This window comes from Uloborus diversus, chromosome 1, assembly GCF_026930045.1.
Source record: "Uloborus diversus isolate 005 chromosome 1, Udiv.v.3.1, whole genome shotgun sequence".
Lineage (NCBI taxonomy): Eukaryota > Metazoa > Arthropoda > Arachnida > Araneae > Uloboridae > Uloborus > Uloborus diversus.
The window spans coordinates 74,082,807-74,104,896 of NC_072731.1; the positions used below are offsets into that span (position 1 = coordinate 74,082,807).

Here is a 22,090-nt window from a genome sequence, read left to right on the forward strand (position 1 = left end):
GCAAATTTTTAACGCCTTCTGAAAGATTCAAGCTAAAAAGTAGGAAAAATATGAATTTTTCACCCAAAAGAAGGATTTTTTTTTTTTTTTAAGTAGGACTTTTTACTTAAGTATGAAAAATTGGGACAAAAATAAGCTCAGTGTGTTTGTTTACCAATTGTTGAACATTGTCTCTTCTTCAAAGCGAAGACTAGTACTCAGGATAGATTCCATTTTAAAAAGGGTAAAAGCATAAAGATGGGCTCTTTCCGCGTGCTCTTGCTATGTCCGTCTTTTTCTTCGACGCTACTTTGGAGGAACTGCTGAACATGTTATTTTGCATTTTTTCTTTTAACTTCCGGGTTTCTATCTCCTATTTCAATAAAATCAGAGCAGACCTGACGTATGTACAAATTTGCAGGAAATTTTGGCAAAAGAAAACAGACAATATTTAAAATATTTGGCTGAACTGAAAATTCGCTTTGTCTGTCGAATAGGCATACCAAGTCCAAACACCAACTGAATATTCAGTGCAGCTTTAATTAAAATTATTAATAATAAAAATTACACAAGAGAACAGGACCCTACTTTCGAAGACACCCGACGCGAACTTTATTTGCTGCACCTCTCTTTTCACTCATACTATTTAATTAAGTAGTAAAATTATTTAACATTTGCTTATTACTGCAATCACAATCTGTTACATTACAATGTGAATTACCATTATGTAATGCATGTATATATAAGTAGTAATAACTAGAACAAACTAGGGGTGTAGAATATGTATGCCTGTCAATGGAAATATTTACAGTTAGGGGGAAATTTTTCATAAAAAGAAATAAGCGATCTTTCACTAAACTTTAATGTCATGCTGGGACATCTCACTCAGCTTTTAAAAACTAGAACATTATAAAATTGATTTTTGTTTTCTTTAAAACCAGTTAAGACTTATTCAGTAAGTTACCGCCCTATAGCCAGGGCTAAGGCAAAAATACGTGAAATGCACCGCCAGCTCAGTCATTTCCAGCCGAGGACTGCAGTTTCGTGCTTATTAGCACTCATCAGCCCGGCATAGGAAAGTGACTGAGCTGGAGATGGAAACCCTCTTAAAAAAGCCAAGAGTGCCAAACAATGATAAGTTGCAACACAAAATAGAAATATATCTAACTTAAGATAACTTGAATATTCCTTCATCTTGAAGTTTTCACTGGGTACCAAACTCTTTTGAGAAGGCTGTGGGAGCTTTCCATAAAGGTTTCGGAAAGTTCCTTTGGATTTTGAATTGACTGACCCAAATACTCTGCGGAAATTTTAGGTCAAAGTCTTATGTTTTAGGAAAATATTAAGCTTGGGAACTTTTCTGCACTCCTGGTAGTGATATAATGGTAAATATACATTACAATAACAGCTGTCATTAAAGTTTTCTTTGTTGCATCAACACGTTACTATCAAAAGTATAATTTAAATGTAAATAATAGGGTAAGTATAGTGTCATACCTGGAATTGCTATAGAATGTTGAAAAAGGGATTAAAATTATAAGGAGAAAAATCATTTTACTGGACTGAATATTTATATATTGCTATTGCGTAATATGAAAGTACTCAACTTTCCAAAACTTCAGCTACGGATTTGGTACCTTGGACTTGCAAGTGACAGCCTAAATTTCGCTACAGGAAATTTTGGTCAGCAAGATTTACAGGGAAAAAAACACAAGGACACATACGACAAACTCTTATTTAAAACATATATACATCTAAACTGTGTTCAAAACTTTTTTATATGACCCAGAAACGAAATATCTTTCTTACTCGATTAAAATTACATACATTTTTTCCTTAAAAGTCCTTAACTTTAATAATGTTTCAAAATATTGACACATTCAAGCAGCTCTCTGATGGTGCTGATTACAGAGGCTGGAATATTAAATAACATATCGCAACAAAAGTTTCTCGAATTTTACATGATGCATAACATTGTTATGTACAGAAAGATATACATTTTAATGAGAAATCAACTTACTTTAAGTCTTTAAACACACGCCCACTACTCTCAAATACGATAAACTTTGAAGTGCAAAATTTACCCACCTGTCATAATCACTGTTGCCATGCAAGAGACCGGCACTAAAACTTGACTTAGTTAGGAAATCCCGTGACTTAAAACTGTATAAAAAGCATTTTGAAAGAGTTCTTACTTTTAAATACTTCAAAAAACTACTTTTCTTTTCAAAAAGCAAATTCGTAAGCAATTTGTTTAATTTTTGTTTTGTTTTGAAAGTCAACTATTATTTTTCTTAGTTTGCTGGTTTGAGAATGGCAACAATCTTAATTGTGCAGACAGCTTTTGATATTTGTAAAAGTTACAACTCAAAATTTTAAATTACAGAATGTGGATATTTGGATATGGATCATTGATGTGGAAGACAAATTTTCCTTTAGAGGAAAAGCTTATTGGTTTCATTAAAGGTTACAATCGACGGTTTTGGCAAGGAAGTGAAGATCACCGAGGAGTCCCTGGTGCAGTAAGTTTCTAAAATTAATGCTTATATTTTTGAACGATCGACTCGAAGAAAAAACTAATTATGGCGCGGTTATTTCTTATACGCCCTAATATATTTTTATGCTATCCTGTGAAAAGAAATTGAACTAGTTTTGATAAAATGCTTTGTGTTATTGTCAGTTTGTATTTTTTGATATTATTCCCACAAATAGATGAAAAATCTAATAATTGGTTTATGTTAAATTTGTATCTTTTATCTTTTTTTTGTCATATTTTTACTTATTAATGGTGCAAAATCAAGTTTTATAAATTTCTTTGCTTTATAGTATTATTCACTCCATAGAAATTCGTTTAACTCATCTGTGCCACAAGTTAAAATTTAACTATTGAATAAAATGAAAGAATTGAGAGAAATTGAAGATGAATTTTTATATTATTTGAACATTGAAATATGTTCACAAATTTGAGTTAGTTGTTTGTTTATTTTCCCAATAGTTAAATGAATCCTTACTACTGCACTTCTTAAATTATATTTTCTTTCAACTACATTTTCTCCATCTTACAGCCAGGAAGAGTAGTTACTTTGGTGTCTTCTTCCAATGCAGAGGTATTAACTTATTATATTACCTAGTAGTTCAATTGCAACATTTTTTTTTTTTTTTTGTTATACCTCCAAAGAGTGACAATTTTCAATTATTTTTAAAATCATCTGGTAGTTAAATGAAGCTTCATTTAGTAAATAATATTGAACTAAACAAAAAAAGCACATTTATTTTTTTTTAAATGAGGAATACTTAAAACAAATATGCTGAACATATTAAATTGAGAGGTTTTAAAGCAGAAATCAGCTAGAATTACCTTGGCAACAATCAGAAAAATATGTTTAATGCTTTAAAAATAATTAGGTAGAATAAGAAGAACTATTCGTTAAAACTTCTAAAATAGACAGAGACCTACTAAAGTTAGGTTCTTTTCTTTAATTAATTTGTAAATGGTTGAAAGTAATGTTGAAGTAAACTACTTTATGACTTTGATCATTAAACTATTAATTTTCTGTTGCATTTAAAGTATGGAGACTAATTAAGTAAACTTTTTTTTACAATCTAATAATATTATTATACCCAAATATCTTTAATGTTATGAAATGATGATGCGAGGCCATGAAAATAAAATTTTTTTCATGTTCACTTACCATATAAAAATACATTTCATTTAGGATAATGTTTTCAGGGTTATGTACAAGGTTTTAATCAGGTGTTTAATTGCTTTAAATTAAAAGAATAGCACACAAAAAAAGTTTTAATAAAAATACACAAATAGGAGACACAGCTACAAAAAAAAAAAAAAAACTTCGCTCTTTGAACAGTTGCTTAGCAATTATGAAAATAGTTGGTACATCTTCTTCAAATGATTTTGAACCTGGTTGGATTTTTCATACAAAATATTTATAGGAATATAGCATTTTTTCCATCTTTCTATTTGATAAGCAGTACTCCTTGACTGAGCTTTTATTTGTTTTCTTGATCTTAAAAATTTTAATCAATTTCAAACAAAAAAATAAATAAATAACCCAATCAGGGATTGAATATAATTATATATTTATAGAAAAGAATAATGAATTTTACTCTATACTGTCTTGCTACTAAATTTATTACTTTTAAATGCTGTCACATCTAGATTGGTATCTTTCTAACATTAAAGGAAATGTACTATTCTTTTGTTCTTATGTTTTTTTTAAACTAAACAGTTTTTTTTAATGACAGTGCACTGCAAAAAAAAAAAAAAAAAAAACTTAAACTGCTTCTGACACATGTATAATAATGTAATCTCTCTCTGTTATGTAATCCCTAAAGTTTCATAATTAATATTTTGATTTGAAGGAGAAGGGAGCTTTATATAAACCGTTAGCATTCTTCTGAAATGCTAGAAAGGTGAAAACATCAAAAGCATAAAAATTTGTAGAAAAGAGGGAGACTTCAGGTTACTTCCTTCTAAAATATTTAAAAATCATCAAAAAGGATCTTTTTTCTGGATTTTTTTTTCCATGATTTTTAAATTGTTTTTGGTATAAAACTACAGTATCAGCCTCATTCATAAAGCCCCATATCCAAATGTTAGAATAATAATAAAATTCCAAGCATTGCACGTTGTTTACAAGTGGTATCCCAGATTTTCCGTAAAGAAACTTCCTGTTTCATGTAGATATTGAAGTCATATTAATAGATATAACTATGATTTCAAATTAAATTAAGTATATTTATAATATAGCATTAACATTGCTACATTTATATTTTTGAGGATGCACTGCCCCCCATTTTCTATAACATTTTGATAATTTCATGCATATGACTTTGTTTTAGAAGGGCAAAGACAAAGATGATTATTAACAAAAAATTAAAAACTCATTTGGTTCACCTGTATATTTACAAATAATGGACGATGAATTTCTCGCCAATTTTCTGGGTTCATTTGCTCGCTCATGTTACGGTTCCACGTTATGATAATTTGGTAATTTACTCATCCATGTTATGATAATTTGCTCGGTAAACTGTCTTTAAAATTAGAATATAAAAAGAAAAAAATCGAATTTTGGGAAAATCCCTTCGAGGTGCTCATCCCTATGCTAAGAACTAATTTTGTGCCACATTTCATGAAAATCGGCCAAACGGTCTAGGTGCTTTGTGTGTAACAGACATACAGACTTTCAGCTTTATTATTAACTAGCAAAAATACCTGCCGTTGCCTGGGTCAGTAATAATTATTAGAAAAAATCGCTACTTGCTTTTGTTTTCTGTTTTAAGTGAAAGAATTTAAAACACATCTTTTTGACGTGATTAAAAATCGAGTTTCTTCCTTACCCATAAAACTAAAATAGCAATAAGTATAAGGAACAAAGTAGTATTGATTTAGAAACGAAAGCACTATATTTAAGCATATACAAATTTAAAAAACATGAAATTAATCTTCTCATGTTTAAAAAGATTAATCTGTTGATACTTTTTTTTTAACATGGAGTCTAAAACCTTCTCTGTATGGTTAATGAAGTACGAAGTGATTAAAAAAAAGTAGCTGCGCTCGTAATCCCCTTATACATGCTTTAGTTCTTTCGTGAAATTTCAATCATTGTGGCTCTTGGTGCGATTTTACCGAATTTGCGAAAGTCGTTTCGGGGTACCTTCGATGATGCTCCCCCATTCTTTCCTTACTTTGTAAAACGATATGATATTAATTTTCGTTACAGAGATTTCGTCGCCAGATGCTGAGATATTTTTGGTCACCATAAAATGGCGCTAAACAGTTTCATCTGAAATGTTACCAAAATAAGTAATAAAATTTGGTGATTATTTGAAATTGTGCAAAAAAGAAAATTAATGGAAGTTTTTGTGCTGTTTATGGATTTGCCTAATTTAGTTGCTGGATTATTTAACACAGTAAAAAAAGTCTTTTGAAAATTCTTTGACTGGCGATATTTTGTTTACATGGTGAAAGCTGAGAAACATTATGACGTAGTCTTCGGTTTCAAAAACAGCAAGTTGAAAAAACTGCCAAATGCATCAGCTACGGAAATCTGTCTGAAAAATTTTGGCGATCTGCTGGTTGTTTGGATAATGAGTAAGTGTTCAATCAGCATAAATAATAATAAAAACCATTAATTACATTAAAGTTCTGTTTAAATGGAAAATCATCAGCCAAATCATGTATTATTTGCCAATCTTGTGCAAAAATCTTACTTCAAGATTTGACTTGAGAAAAGCCTTGAACAATCACGAAAAGCAAAGAAAGTCAACAATACAACAATTGTCGCTATCGACAGGGAGTCGAGATGATACACTAAATACTGTATTGAGTTGAGGAAAGCCTTGAACATGGATCTAAAAAGCTCATAACTCGTTTTTTATTCTACTTAGAAATTTCGAACAGGTGCCATCTTTAGCAGAAAAATCAGAGCTTTCGATGGACATATAATGTAAGTATGTGCAAGTATTTTTTCATCCCAATATTAGAGAATTTATACAAAAATTGTGTTTTATTGCCCCCCTAAGGGGGTTTTGCCCCCCATAACGGGACGAAAACTACCCTATGTGTTATTCTGATGCATAGCGTTCCCGTTATGCGTTTTTCAAAGGGCGCGGCGCCCTGCCCCTTTTCTTTAAAGAGCTGATGCGCCCTGCCCTCTTTAGACCCGAAGAAACGCGCCCTGCCCCTGCAGTAGAATTTTAATCATGCGCCCTGCCCTTTTACTGGTGTACAAACAATTTATATTTACGATATCTGAAGGGGAGGAAGGAGGAAACGAAGTTTGAAAGGAAGATTCAAAATCATGACGTCAGCGCTTTCGCTCCCCATCGAACGTTCATGGAAGGAGGGAGGGGGAGGGGCGGGAACTGACCGACCCAGCACCTCACATCTTGCACCCTTTTTTTTTTTTATTCCATGCCGTGAACTGGACAAAGCACGTGCGAATTTGCGGTCTGATCTCTGCCTACGTTTTTCTGAGAACGCTATTCTAATTTTTTTCCGCCATGCCTTCTATGAATCGCAAACGGGAAGATGCAAGAACAAAGGAAGGAGCATTATGTAAGAAAATAGTAGATATGTTCAAAGTGCAAGAATTTTATTTTTACATTAATTTTTAATACTATCTTAGTATCGGCATCGCTTCAATTAGTGTCGAAAATCGGAGCATCCACGTGCTGTTATAAAGTAGAAATTGAATTACAATATTTCCTCCTTAACATACCTGAAATTATCATTCTACAAAATAAAATAAAGAAAGGGAAAAAAAATGTTTCATAAATGAACTTACGATTTAAAAAGTAAAATAGAAAAAGGAACTAGTTTGCGCAAGAAGTGCAGATCGACCGAAAAATAATACTGTTGAGGAATTCATATGTTTAACAAAAGTAAAATTGACTTAATAAGTGTGTATTTTATACTTCTCATTAAAAGGGTACATCGCGCGATTTTTTTTTTCATTATTTATTGCTTTATAATATTGCATTGTTTCTTTCCCCACAATCGTTTTCAGGAAAATATTTATCAAATGAAATATTTACAACCATTCGCATTTATATCGTAATATCATTCATGTCGTGAATAAAGGGCGTGAATCAGTGATGGGAGATCGCCAAAACCTCCCCAAAAGGTCCGTATTCATCAAATCTGAATCGTAACATTATGATTTCTCTTTTCCTTTTTTTTTTTTTTGGATGATTTTCTTCTAATTAAATATAATGTAAGTATGGTATAAGTGCATCGTTCAAGAAATTTCATTCGGTTAAATTAGAAATCCCACCCTCTCCTGAAAATGTAAGTTTCAGCACCACCCCCCCCCCCGTTCTATAACCATTTCATTTGATTTATTTATTTACGCTGCTTTATTTCACTTTCATTTTTAATTACACATGCATAATTCTAGCACAGCGCTGTAAGCCACGGGGAAGCTCTTTATACTATCGCTATTTTTAAAAATTAGTCTCTTTATATCTCTACAATCGAGTCCCGACTTACGCGAGGGATGCGTTCCAAGACACCTCGCGTAAGTCGGAATTTCGCGTTGTGGAACAAGGTATGTTTAGTAATTTCTTATAAGCATACCCAATTGTTTCAGACGTTTGTAACACCTCTCATATTGTTTCAAACCATTTATTAATGATATATTGCAGTATCTTTTACAAAGAACCGACTTTTTTTGTATTTTAGAAAAAGCGTTATTATTTGACATAAAATTCTGCACAAAATCAATGATTAATGGGGGAGAGAAACTTAAAATAAAGCAGTATGGGGTACTTACAGTATGTACACTACAGCATTATTATAGCACTTAACAGTATATATATAGTAAATATCTTTATAATTTAAAAAATGAAGAAGGTTTATGCAGAATGTATTTTATCAACGTTCATATGTAAAATGAAAAAAAAAAAAGTTAAGAATCGGAGCGGTTATTTGTATAAACTAAAGCAAAGCGTTGTTAGACTAATACAGTGGGTGAACTTCCGCTTTCAGTGATGCTAAAGGGATGAAAGTCCATTCACAAAACCAATATTTAGTATCAATGAAGCCCATTCTAACTGTCCACCGCTCTTTTCCGAAAAATTTCATGTTGCAAGCGAATAATTTGTGTCCACTCCGCACTAAAAAATTCATTACTCATGAAAAACTCGCGTTATAGCCATTTCGCGTAAGTCGGATCGCGTTGTAGCGGGATCCGACTGTATTTGAAAATTTCGTGTATTTTCGATCTTTTCCCTATTTCTTAATCACATGTGAGATGTGACTATCTTTTTTTTTTTTTTCTCTCTCTCTCTCCTTTTTATTTTTCTGCTATCTTTACGCGCACGCCGAAGTTCATCGGCAACGGAGTGTACGCATGACGTCATCTTCTTGGAATCGGGTGATGGGGTTTTAGTCTTAATAAAACACTATTTTTGGGCTACGGAGGCAGTCTCCCGAACAATAATCGAAATGCTAATTGCGACGATCTTTGATGAGCGTAGGGGAAGGTGTTAAGTCCAACCGTTCCCGGTTTTTTTTTTTTTTTTTTAAATTAAGCTGAATACAGACTTTTTTTTCTGATACAATTATGCGAGTTAGTTTTCCTGAAAGGTTATTGGCTCAAAGTGGAAGAATTTGGGGAATTGTTAGTATCGAAAATGAGGCGGGGGGGGAGGGGGAGGAGGATTTTTGGGATACAAATATGCAGGGAGGAGTGGAGGCGATTTTGTGATACAATTATGAGAATTAGTTTTTCTAGATGGTATTGGCCCAAAGAGAAAGAATTCGGAAGTTGCCAGTCTCAAAAGTGATCCAGGGGGAGTGGGGGAAATTTTTGTAATACAATAATGGGAGAGGAGCGATTTTTGTTATACAATTATGGGAGTTAGTTTTTCTGAAAGGTATTGGCCCAAGGAGAAAGAATTTGGATGTTCCCAGTCTTAAAAATGGTGCAGGAGGGCGTGGGGGGATTTTTGTGATACAATTATGCAGGGAGGAGGGGGGGGCAATTTTTGTGATGTAATTATGGGAGTTAAGTTTTTCTGAAAGTCATTGGCCCAAAGAGAAAGAATTGGATGTCGCCAGTCTCAAAAATGGTGGTGGGGAAGGGGGGTGGTTGCGATACAACAATACAGAGACGGGAGGCAATTTTCGTGATACATTTATGGAAGCTAGTTTTTCTGAAAGGTATTGACCCAAAGAGTTGTTGAACTACGCACAAATTTTGCAGACAGATTATGTAGTTGTCGATGAAAGCTTTTCCCAGACAGCTACAAAACTTGTTGGAGATACCCCCAAAATGTTTTTGAAACAGCTGTCTTAAAAAATTTAAGGCTCACTTAAAAATCTCTTAGGAAAAGCATTCACTGTGAAAAAAATTTATATTTCAGAATACTATGCATATTGAACTAAAATACGAAAATATTTTTCTACGAATATATTTTCTAATTTTTTTTAATTTATACTTTAGGGATCTATTTTGATAAACTAACATGATTTTTTTATTCAGTGGGATGTAGTAAGTATCTTGTAAATAAATTTGTTTATTTTGGAACAGTTTATAATTGGTAAATAGAATTAAAACTGAGAAATTTTTCTTCATTTTTTACGTCCGGCACCATAGAATTGCCCAGAATGTCCTTTTAAAGAAAATGTAACAATCTCTGCTTACATCTTGAGAGTTACTTAGTATTATAAAAATGAATTATTGATGGTTGTACCACATCTATAAAACAACTTTCATAAAACTTAAGTCATGTTCCTATTGATGTGATGCATAAGGGATTCAGCTATCAATAATTTCCAAGACAATTTGATTAAACCAGATCAGTAGATATATAATTTTAATCTAAATTTGAAAATTATGAGTATATTCCTGTGAGTTTCTTCCTTTTAATTTCATGACTGTAATACACATAGTAGTACATGGTTTAATATGTCACAAAAGTGTCTTCAGGATCACTCCAAACCTGATTGTTTAGGAAGAAGAAATTCACAATTTACTCAACTTAAATTTGACCCAGTTATAAAATACAACCATGCACTCATACCTAGATCTAATAGGGGGTCATTAGGTGTTTTTTAAAAAGAAAAAAAAAAGTATGTTGCATTATTGTCAACAAATTTGCTGAATCGGGAATTTTTAGAAGCTTATGTTCTTCTTTTTTGGCCGAGGGGGGGGGGTGTCTTCGTGATTTTGGAGGGGGGTGCATCCTTGCTCTTGGAGGGGGGGCACCCCTTGTGTTGACCTCCTACTGGGTCATCCCCGAGTGCCTTTTTACTTCCCAAAAGTGCCCCTTTTTAAACGGAAAATGCCCTCTCTGAGAAATTTACCCTGCCCCTTTTTGCAAAAAATGTGAACACTACTGATGCATAAGCTATATTATTGTAAAGTTTCATCAAAATCCGTTCAGTAGTTTTTGCGTGAAAGAGTAACAAACATCCATACAGACAAACTTTCGCATATATAATATAAGTAAGATAAAGAAGATCTTGTTGCTGCGGCTCATATGCAAGTGTAAAGTTTCCAAGTTTTTTTTTTTTTTTATAATTTTTTTACTATGTTAACATGTTTTCAGACATGGAGTTGATATGAGTGAGGTTGTTACATTCCTAATTGCTGTAAGGCTAATGTGTAAATGATTAAATGAACACTAAAATAGGGTTGCATTATAAAAGTCAAAAAGCTGCATTATGTTGGATTAATTGTTATTCAAATTATTAAACAAAAATAATGAAAGAGCCCACATAAAACCTCCTCCATTTTCTACTGTAAGGAATATAATATGTTAGAGCTTGCATTTTTTTCTCAAATTAATTAAAACAAACCATTTCTACAGTTTTAAAACCAAAATAGAAATATATTACTAAGACCTTAATGATGAATACTCCTTTCAAATTATTTTTTGAAAGGCAGAAACTACCTCCATACTTAATGAAAGCTAAAGCACTTTCATTTGAGATTGGAATCTAACGTTTTAAACATCTTCACCTCCTTTTGGAATCATCGGATTATTTGTAGTGCTGATGTTTTCTTGCTAAGGTTTTTAGTTACATATTTACACGATTCATTGTTCCTATATTTCAGTTATATGCAAAGAATATATACATGCTTCTGATAAAATGTGGATTTTATATACTACTTTTTTTTTTTGAATCTCATAAAATATGTTTATTTACAGTTGATTTTCCATTTAATAACTTTCATGGGACCACAAAAAATAGTCCTTAAGTAGAATTCATCCTTAAATAGAATGCTTCTAAACTACAGTGAAGCATCCAGGACAGGGTTTAAGCTGAGTTCAAAAGTTCTTTAGCATAAAAGCTAAAATTGAGGGGAAAATGTTAGCAAAATGCTAAAATGTTACACATTCTCATATATTATATATGCCTCAGTGTGTTTCATCTCCAGTTGAAAATAAAATTCATATTTCATGTGTGACATCTTTGAAAAAATAAGTACAACAGCTATTTTTTTAAAACATAAAATAAAAAAAGAAAACACGATTGGTGTTTAGAACGTTGCAGTCTCCTCTTCCTAATAAAGCAGTTATTGGGGGGGACATAATGCTAGATAAGACTAATAGTTATTGAACTTAATTGTAGTTTAAACATCTTAGCTAAGATTTAAAAAAGATTAAGTTGATTATCGTCATACATGCTTCCTCTCTAGGATCATAGATTTCTTCTTCTTTTTTAAAAAATTAATTTATTTTTTATTTGAGCAAAAAAGCGAAAATGCATTGCTTTATTTTCGCAAGTCAGATAGTGTTTTATGGTCTTTGGTGTTTTCGCATTATGCGAAAAATGCGACCGTAGCGGAAACCCTGATCCAGGACCATGAAAAGCAATCTTTAAACGGAGAAAGTTGTTCAACAGAGAACCAACTGTATTAAGAAATGTTAGATGTATTAGATTTTTATTGCAAAATTTTAAAGTGTTTTTTTATTTAAGGATCGTGTTTATGGTGTGGCTTACAAAATAGCAGAAGAGAATGTTTCTGAAGTGACAAGATATTTGGATTTTAGAGAAAAAGATGGCTATCAACAGAGGGAAGTGACATTTTACCCATGCAAGGAATATTTAAAGCCAATTGAATTGACAATTTACATAGGAGATATTAGCAATCCATTCTATCTCGGACCAGCTCCACTTGATATTATTGCAAAACAGATATATGAATCTGAAGGACCAAGTGGGAGAAATGATGATTACCTTTTCCAATTAGCAGAAACAATTAGGACATTGATCCCAAATATTTATGACGAACACTTGTTTGAATTAGAAAAACTAGTAAAAAAATTTAAGAATGGAAAAACAATATCTGAATTATGAAACAGCGAGTTGATTTTATTACTTGCTTCAATATATGAATTGTAAATATAATATAAATAATTATAGTACAATCCTATGATTTCCAGTACTTTTATATAAAAAAGGAACATTTGAAAAAAAAAAAAACAGGAAGAAGATAAATAATTGAATTAAAAAAAAAATTGTGTTCTTTTATGTAATCATGGTTCGTACGCTCCGGGAATTCCGGGAAAACCGGGAATTGTCAGGGAAAATGACACTGTCAAAAATGTCAGGGAAAAGTCGGGGAGTTTTCAAATTTTGTCCTCCAAAAATTTTTTTTTCCAGTTTTTTCCCAAGGAATTAAGTACCATGAGATCTAGTCTTCGTTTTTATTGTGATTTCACGAAAAAATTGTAAATTTTTATCTAAACCAACGCTGGCACTTAAAAACTGCAATCGAAAAATTAACGCTTTTTTTTTTCACAACGAAACATGCGCCAAAAGAGCGAAGATTTTCTTGTATGGAGTCAGTGAGGGGAACGCATTTCTTTCTACTGCCTGAAGTTTTAGATGGGTTGCCACAACATTCTGTTTGTTTCAGGGTTCGTACTCTCCGGGAAAACCTGAAATTATCATTGAAAATGACATAGTCAAAAATGTAAGGGAATTTTCCAAACGTGTCCCCAAAAATTTTCTTTTGCCAATTTTTTCCCAGGGAATTTTGTTTTATGAGATCTAATCTTCATTCTTACCGATGTATATAAAAAAAATTGTAACAATTTTAAAGCAATGAAAAAAGTGGCGATCCCAAAAAATCTTCAGCAGCCGCCATTTTTGGCTCTCAGTAGTTAGTCTCCCAAGGAAAAAAAAAATCAAGTGAACAGGAATTATGCACAAGCTCAACAGGAGAGAAGACAATTTACTGCTTCGGAAGCACAACCTGTAGATGGGAGGGTCGATCGGGGAAAATCGTTTTTTTTTTTTGGATCGGAAAATCATTTCAGCTACGTGTGAAACGTAGTCGCCATCTTTGGTCATTCACAAGATGGAAGTAGATACGATCCTAAAATGCCTAAGTTTCTAAAAACAAAGCATAATTGGATGTTTTCTTTAACTGAAAACTGATGAAGATAACAAAAAATGGTCTGCAAATTGTTTTTCTATTATTATTATTATTTAAAATAATTTCCTTGAGAAATGAAAAATTTTGTACTTAAAACTTAATCTTATCCTCACTGCCTCGGACGCAAATGTGATAAAAACTTTTCAATGAATTGCAGTTTGATGAAGATTTATTATTTTTTAATTGTCTTCATGCGACAAATTGAAAAAGTTATTTCATATTTTGGGGCAGAGCCGCCATATTTGGTCATTCCCAAGATGGAAGTACACAAGACTTTTTAAGTGCCCAAGTTCCCGAAAACGGCATTGGATATTAATTGCAATGCAAACTATTGAAAACAACACAAATTGTGCCTTTTTTTCCGGATAATTTGTAATTATTTTCTGGAAAAATGCAAAATTTAATCTTCATAACATTTTTTTGTTCTAATTGATTTAGACTCTTATGTGCTAAATACTGACTATTTTGCTTTTATTGTAGTTTTTTAAGGATTATTAATTATTTATTACTACTTTTATACTACAAATCCAAAAACCTACTTATTATTTTAAATTTTTCACTCTGTCGCCATATTTGATCGTTTGCACAATAGAAGTAGACTTAAACTTCCAGAAACAGAATTGGATGTTTATATCAATGTGTACTATTGAAAATAACCTTAAATGTGAAAAAAGTTAGGAATTTTTGAAAATTAACTATTACTTTCTGGAAAAGAAAATTTGAAATTTTAATGTAAGCGTCCTTTAATATGTGAAAAAAAAAAAAAAAAGATTATTGGCATTGACCTATGATTGGCGGATGTTGATTTTTGTTACTATGCATTACATGGTATGCCGACTGATGCAACAAGTTAATCATATTTATACTGAAATTTAGCTTTGCATTTTGCTCAATATGTTTTGTGTAACCTACTAATAAGAAAATAAAAAGAAGTATTGTAAACCAAAAGCGGATGCTAAAAGGTTGCTGCAGGACTACAGCAAAACGCTATAATATTATACGTGACATCAAAGAAACGCAAAAATAAGTTGAAAGTACTCTGTTTTCAACAAATAGTAAACAAATTAAAACAATTTTGAACAAAATGTTTAAAAAAACTTAAAATTTTGACAGAGAAAACAAAGGGAAAAAAAATTCCAAGTTATTTTTTTTTTTTTTAATCTAAGGGGAGAAGTTTCAGTTCTTCTGCATTGCTACTTTAAACAATTTTAATTATTTTGAAAATATTACTATTTAAACTTAAATTTTGAATGAAGCAAGTAACCTGGAATTTTCTAAAAAACAACCGGGAAAACCTGGAAAAGTCAGGGAACTTTTTTTAACCAAAAGCGTATGAACCCTGGTAATGAAACATGGATGGTGCTAAGTAAATCTTATGGTTTGATGATTTATAACTTTTTTTTTTTTCATTTAATATTGCTTTTTTTCTTTTCTTTTGTTTCAGAACTTTGTTAAGAAGGTTTGGGAAATCTGAAATGGATGACTGCACAATAGAACAATGAAAAAATATCATTTAAATTAATATTTCTAACAGAAACTCGGTTATTCTGCCGCAGTGTTCATATCATCAATATATTAAAGTGCTGACTAGTAAGTGCCTAGTTGAAAATTTTCAGCAAAAAGGTCAGTAACGAAATGAAAATATGCTTCTCACTCATAATTAAATTGTTAATGAAATTGGGTTTTCTTCTGCATTTTGCTGTAGCTGAATAGCATAATCATGTTAAATAATACATGTTCAATATTTTTGGCAGTGCACACAGTAACTTTGCTCCAGTATCAGGTAGATTCCTTACTGAAACTTGAACCTGAAAATTTACAATCAAGCAATTTACTGTTGGCACTGAGGGTTCAGTCCAAACATTAAAATGTCGATGATATGTACACTGTCAAATTATTGTTTCCAAAACGAATTCAATGTTTTTTTTGTTCACTTTCTCTTTTGTACTATTCCATTTCAAATTCTCCAAGCCTTCTTTACACAATTCTGAAACAAAAGAAAAAAATGCAATGTTAAATAAAAAAGCTATAAAGCATATAAATCATAAAGTTCATTTTGCGCTATTCTGTATTTCAAATGATTTTGAAATTTGTCACACAAGAATGAACACACTCTCCAGATTATTATTACTCTTTCATTTGACAAAGTGACTATTTTTAACTTGTGTGCTATTAACTCATTGTATCATTGTTTTTACTTGCTTTTTATACACTACAATGTATAATGCTTTTTCCTTTTGAAAATAACTTACTTTTCATCTTAAAAGTCAGCATAAATTGCAAATCAAGATAACTTTCTTCAAATTTGTCATTTGCCTTTAGTCCTACGCTATTGATTTTTCTTCAATTTCATAATTTTAAATGTCTGCAATCTGCATTAACTATACTTCACTCCAACAAGTTGCACCATGCAGCAATATACGTTAACATTTGTTCAGTTCTTCAAAGACTTCACTACTTGTGCATCAACAAAGTTTTAGCTGGCTTTCTTTGGGACCTGGTGTTCGAGTTTAGAAACATTTAAGGAAAAGTTATTTTTTTAATAAAACAACTTCCATTGGAACGCTGGTTTGTGCAAGAGCAAAAGTAGACATTTGCAATGCAGTTTTGCGAGGCCCTTTTAATCATAAAATATTCTTACTACCAAACGGCACAACTTGAGGGTCATGAATCCGGTCAAAATTCTGGATTTAGGTCAATTCACACTAGATATGAGCCCAGGTAAAGCGGTTTGACTGCATAAGCCCCGTTCGCCTTCAACAGTTCAAAGTTGCTATTTGAGGCCGCAAAAGCAATGATTTTTCCTATGAAATTAAACTTTTTTAACACTTTTCTTGCATTTGCATTGCAGTATTAACCAATTAAATGCATTCACAACACAGAATAAATGCCTCCCCCCCCCACTTCCTTATACTGACAATCGACGCCACATATCTTGGGAGGGTAGATATTGTCTCAAAGCTTCAAATTCCAATAAAAACGTCATTGCAATTCTGGATTCCTTCAAATCAGTAGTTCAGACGGCAAAAACTTGAGGGTCAAGAATCTGGATAAACTTCTGGATTTAGGTAAATTCGTACTAGATATGAGCGCAGGTAAAATAGTTAGTGAATTAGATCTAGTTCGGCTGCAAGGAGGGTCTAAACTTGCTTATTTGGCTCCGGAACTGCAGTAGCCTTTTCTTTGGAATTTGAAATTTTGGCACACGATTTTCTCTCCTAACATTTGTCGTGTCTCTTGTGAGTACAATATAGGCGTGGTGGGATTTATTCTATACTGTGAATGCATTCAGTTGGGTGATACTACAATGCAATATCAAGAAAAGAGTAAAAAAGATTAATTTCAAAGGAAAAACCGTTGCTTTTCTGTAGCTAATCTACAAACTTTGGACCCCCATTACGGCTGAACTAAGACCTATGCAGTCAAACCACTTTACCTGTGCTCATATCTAGTGGGAATCGACCTAAATCCAGAATTTCGTCCTGATCCATACCCCTCAAGGCCGTGCCGTTTGGTAGTTAGACAAATAATTGAATTCATAGAATTAATTTTTTGTACTAACTATTGGCACTTTATAGTTGCCAATTTACTTCGTAATTGCTATGACAAAAACTTTTCCTGACTAGTAACGAAATCAAAAAGAAGTTTTTTTTTTGTGATAGGGGGAGGGTTCGGCACATTGAAGGGAAAAATGACCTGATAAAAAGGGGGGTCCGGGACTGTCGCTCGAAATTTTTTTAAAATTTGTAGTTTAAAAAACGCTATTTTAGGCGTTCTTTGCTGATGTTAAGAGAAAAAAGATACAGGGGTCTCAGCGGAAATTTCTAAAAATTGAAGCATTAAAAACGCACTTATAGGCCATATTTATTGGCTTAGAGTCAGAGACTTTTTTTTTTTTTAAGTGGGTCGAAATCAGTTCCTCCTCCCCCCCCCCCTGCAAGTTCTCGAAACTAAAATTTCAAAAACAGAACTTTAGACAAATTTTGAAGATTGAATGGAAAGGAGGTTCTGGAGCTCTTCCCAGAAAAATTTTGAAAATTATGTTTCTAAAAACTTAAAGCAATATTTTATATTCAGGAGACATTCCACTTAAACTTTTTGTTAGTTCAGTTTAAAAAACCAAACTGCTTATGATATAAAAGAATTTTGGTATGCAAGAATATTTTCTGAAATTCAAGCCTTAAAAACGGGATTGTAAGGCAATACTTTGTAATATTAGGCTCAGTAACTTTTTTAATTAAAGCTCCAAAAATGCAATTTTAAGCAATTTTCAATGTTGTTGAGTACTTGGGGCTTTCAGCTGGAAATATTGCAAAATTAAAGATCTGGAAACAAAATTTCAGATGTTCCATACTGCTTTCCGTGTGTGTGTAGGGGGGAGGGAGTTCGGAGGAGCAGCATTTTGAATATTTTCTTATTATTAGACAAACTAGGAAAAAAGAAAAGAAATAGGACATGGGTAAGGGGAGTAGAGTTAGCTGATCAATAAGCTGTAAGTATTGAATATTTTTAATTCAAAGACTTCTTTTCAAAACAAATTTCACTCATTAATTTTTTCAAAAAAATAAAATAAATGAAACTTGATGTAAAAATTTGAAGGAAGACAGATAATTGCAACAGTTTCAAATCTTTGCCCGCGTCGGAAAAATCGAGATCAGGCACTGCTCAATTGTACAATCATTTTGTAAAAGGTCCAGACAGAGTTCTCCAATCGAGCCCCGCATTTGCTAAGTCTGGCTTTGTGCAGTTTCCCCTTCACGCACTATTTTAATTACTTTTGTATCTGTTGTATTTAATAAGAGCCTTCAATTAAAAACATAGAAATTTCTTAAATTTCTGAGAATTTTGCGAGGCCGTCGGCAGTTGCAGATGCCTAGCGCCACCACAGCATTGGAACACAAGAACTGTTGTGTGCCATTGAAAAAAAGGGAAAGTAGTGGTAAGAGAAATTTACTTAAAAATAAGTAGTAAACTATGAGAGGAAAAGTGTGATGAATTAAATGCCACATAAATTTTACTCCTGATAAAAATGCTTAGCAGTTAAAAAATTGGAAACTGAAAATTTTAAACATTAATGACAGCTAAATAAGTTTCAGGTTCTTTAAGAACACTGATTTTTTTTTTTTTTTTTTTTTTTTGAGGGGGCGGGGGTCAACATAACAAAATCTCCAATTCACAGCTGAGGTCAGAATGTTTTTTTGGTACTGATTCCTGTATTAAATCATAAATGTTTTTTGCTTGCACCTGAAACATACTCAATAATAATTAATGAACCTTTTCAAACAGTAGTGTCATAACAGCTTTGTATTGTATTTGTTATTCTCAACACATATTATTGGAATGCTATATTTATATCTTCAATCAATCTTCAAAAGCAATAAGCAACGTATTTGAATAATAATTATGACAAGCAAAACTAAGTTTTGAACAATTTTATTTTTTAACATTACACTTATAGAGAATAGGCAACAATGGTTTTAATATGGCATTTTGTTTGAGATTTAATTGCACTTATTCACACTTTAAACTTAAATTATTTTGGCAAACATGAACATTTCAAAAAGTTATACCATCAACAGGATTAACAATAAATAACAATTTTACATATATAAATGCATTGCAAAAATATATATATGGCAACAAAATATATTTTACATGAAAAATACCCATCACAAACTTTTTTTCATCCAGTATTGGCCTAAATTTGATTTGATTGGATGTGTCTGGATAATTGGCTTTAATGGTAAAGGCGGAGGAAGGGGTGGAGTTAGTGATGTATCTTCAAGTTTTGTGCTCAATGAAAGAAATTCATTATTCATACTTTTTGAGCAGTTTTGCTTGTTTTTCTGTTCATTGCTACTCCATGAATTGCTGTTTCCTTTTAGTGGCTTGTTGAACAAATTTAGTCTATTTACTTTAAAACTTATCTGAAAAAAAAAGTGAATAAATAAATAAATAAAACAGTCATAAGTGATATATATTTACTTTTATTTAAAAAAATTCTGAGAGAACAACGTCATGGCGCACAAAATAGCAAAATAATTGATCGTCAATGTGAATGTTTTCTGAAGCTGATGTGTGAAGGTTCACTGTGATTTTATCTTGAATCTCTGAAGATATAAAACTTTTTTCATATTGAAGAAAGAAAATTTTATTTTTAACCAGTAAAAGCAAATGTATTAGAGGTTACCCCCACTTTTTTTGTCTAGTTGCCACTTTCTTTTGCAAGCAAAAAGAGAAAATAAACAAAAAACAGCTCTTTAATTGCAATTAAAAACTAACTGTGCAAACCTCTTTAAAGCATCTACTTTTCTTTATGATATTTTTTATTTTTTTCACAGTAGTACACAATGCAAAGCAGCTTGTACAAAAATACAAACTTATTTTTTAAAAATAAACCATAACAGTTATGGGGAGAGTGGCGCCATTTTAGTAACTACTTTTAGTTATTACTTTGAAAAAGATCACATTTTAGGATATTTCACAGGAAAATTCTTTTAAATGAGACGCTTAGAAGCCAATGCGGTGAAGTCCATTTTTTGATATTTTCTGATTTTTGGAAATTTTGATGAAATAAATAATAATCTTCTTAGTTATTAAAGGATTTACTCATTGGTTACTTTTTTCTAGGTTAGACAGCCCCCTTTTTTTAATAGCTTCTGAAGATATTGTATAATAATTTCAGAAGCCATTCTGAATAAGTCCACCTTTTATCAATATTTTTTACATAAACTTTGAAATAAAAATTAAATTATTATTCTTCTTTTGATATTTGTTGGCAACACTGAAAAAACAAGAATTTCATAGTAACTGTAACCGTTACCTTCTAATTAGAATTGTTTGAGTTTTATGCAAGTGCGTCAAAACACAAAAATACGTGTTTGCGAAAGAAAATTATTGTGTTATCAAAAACATTAAATAAATTTTCTTTAATAACTGTAAAAACTCTGACTTCTTAAAAGAATAAAGATTTATTGTAAGGGTATAAAAACTAAAAATGTCAATGGAAATAGAACACAGTGAAAGTGATACGATATTTCATTCTAATTCAAGGAGAGTTAACCGTAATGATTATGATACATCGTCAGATAACAAAGTTATAGAAAATAATAAAAATAACGGAAAAGTTGGTAGAAAATGCTGCAGGAATCCTGGGAAATGGTCGAGAAATGTTGAGAAACAAAAAAGGATACAAAATAAACAATATCAAAATAGAAATAAAAGAATAATTCCTGCAAAGAACTTGTAACTGTTTACGACTTTGTAATTGCAAGATAACTTTTTATCAAAGAAAACAGGCAATGAAAAATTTTTACAAGCTTAATGATCATCATAGGCAAAATATTTTTTTAAATGGGTTAATTAGAGTTCATGCTATCAAAAGACAACGACCAAGGAGTAACACCAAAGGACCAAGATCTCAGTCTTTTGAATATTTTATTAGACTTAACGGCAAAGATGTTGGTGTTTGCAAAAAATATTTTATAAAAACATATCAAATAAGTAACGAGCGACTATATAATTGCTGTTCAAAGGAAGATCTGAAGGACCACCGTGGGCAACATATTCCAGGTAACAAAATAGATGGTTCCCATGTAAGAAAATATATAAGTTCCTTTTCTGCTATTTCAAGCCATTATATAAGAAGTCATAATCCCAGACACAGATTACTTAAATTCAGACCTTTCTATTTCAAAAATGTATAACCTAAAGGTGAAGATTTGGAGTGCATCAAAGAGAATTCACCGGATATTACAGCAAGTGCAAGCAGCTCTATACCGCAGTCTGTACATGCTGCTCCCGCACAGGATTCAACCAATACTCCAACTACAAGCAGGTCTATATTGCAGCCGGTACGTGCTACTCTAGCACAGGATAAGTTATAGAACTGGACCTAGCAGTCCGTCGTAAGGATTCTTTGGGCGCTAGTGAAGATATGACTCTGATGTGATGAAACTGCGCCAAGAAATTGATAAATGCAAAAACCAACTGCAGAAGAAGGAGCAACATATGCGTCACTCCCAGTCACATAGACTATCAATACAATCAAAGATTAATCTTGCTTGTAATCCGAGTCCAACAGTAGCTAGTATTCTTAAGACTCACTCTGCACCAGGCTGCCCAACCTTAGAAGAGCAACAACCGCTATTGCTAAAAACTATTGTCAATTTGGCTATGTTTGGTGCCTCTGCGGA

The 22,090-nt window shown here is 32.0% G+C and overlaps 3 protein-coding genes across 6 annotated transcripts in view; 1 reads left to right on the top strand and 2 right to left on the bottom strand.

The window, feature by feature from the left end:
* The window catches only part of LOC129234648 (ras-related protein Ral-A-like), a gene marked incomplete in the record, with an annotated part of 84,966 nt that extends 82,878 nt beyond the window's left edge, over nucleotides 1–2,088 (bottom strand). Inside the window, 1 exon segment of the mRNA XM_054868684.1 lies at nucleotides 2,000–2,088.
* A 230-nt stretch (nucleotides 2,089–2,318) lies between these two features.
* LOC129234649 (putative glutathione-specific gamma-glutamylcyclotransferase 2) lies at nucleotides 2,319–12,920 on the top strand. Of its 2 annotated transcripts, XM_054868685.1 has the most exons (3): nucleotides 2,319–2,501; nucleotides 3,045–3,086; nucleotides 12,431–12,920. In XM_054868685.1, the coding sequence occupies exons 1-3, from the start codon at nucleotides 2,367–2,369 to the stop codon at nucleotides 12,809–12,811; spliced, it is 558 nt and encodes a 185-aa protein (XP_054724660.1). In that variant the 5' UTR covers nucleotides 2,319–2,366; the 3' UTR covers nucleotides 12,812–12,920. The 2 variants fall into 2 exon arrangements, with proteins under 2 accessions (XP_054724660.1, XP_054724661.1); XM_054868686.1 differs by lacking the exon at nucleotides 3,045–3,086.
* A 6,212-nt stretch (nucleotides 12,921–19,132) lies between these two features.
* The window catches only part of LOC129234650 (N-alpha-acetyltransferase 80-like), a 30,779-nt gene continuing 27,821 nt past the window's right edge, over nucleotides 19,133–22,090 (bottom strand). For 2 of the 3 annotated variants that reach the window (XM_054868688.1, XM_054868689.1), the window contains exon 6: nucleotides 19,133–19,822. In XM_054868688.1, coding sequence (XP_054724663.1) covers nucleotides 19,565–19,822 — 258 coding nt within the window. In that variant the 3' untranslated portion in view covers nucleotides 19,133–19,564. The remainder of the gene's footprint in view (nucleotides 19,823–22,090) is intronic. The other variant, XM_054868687.1, reaches the window with a different exon arrangement.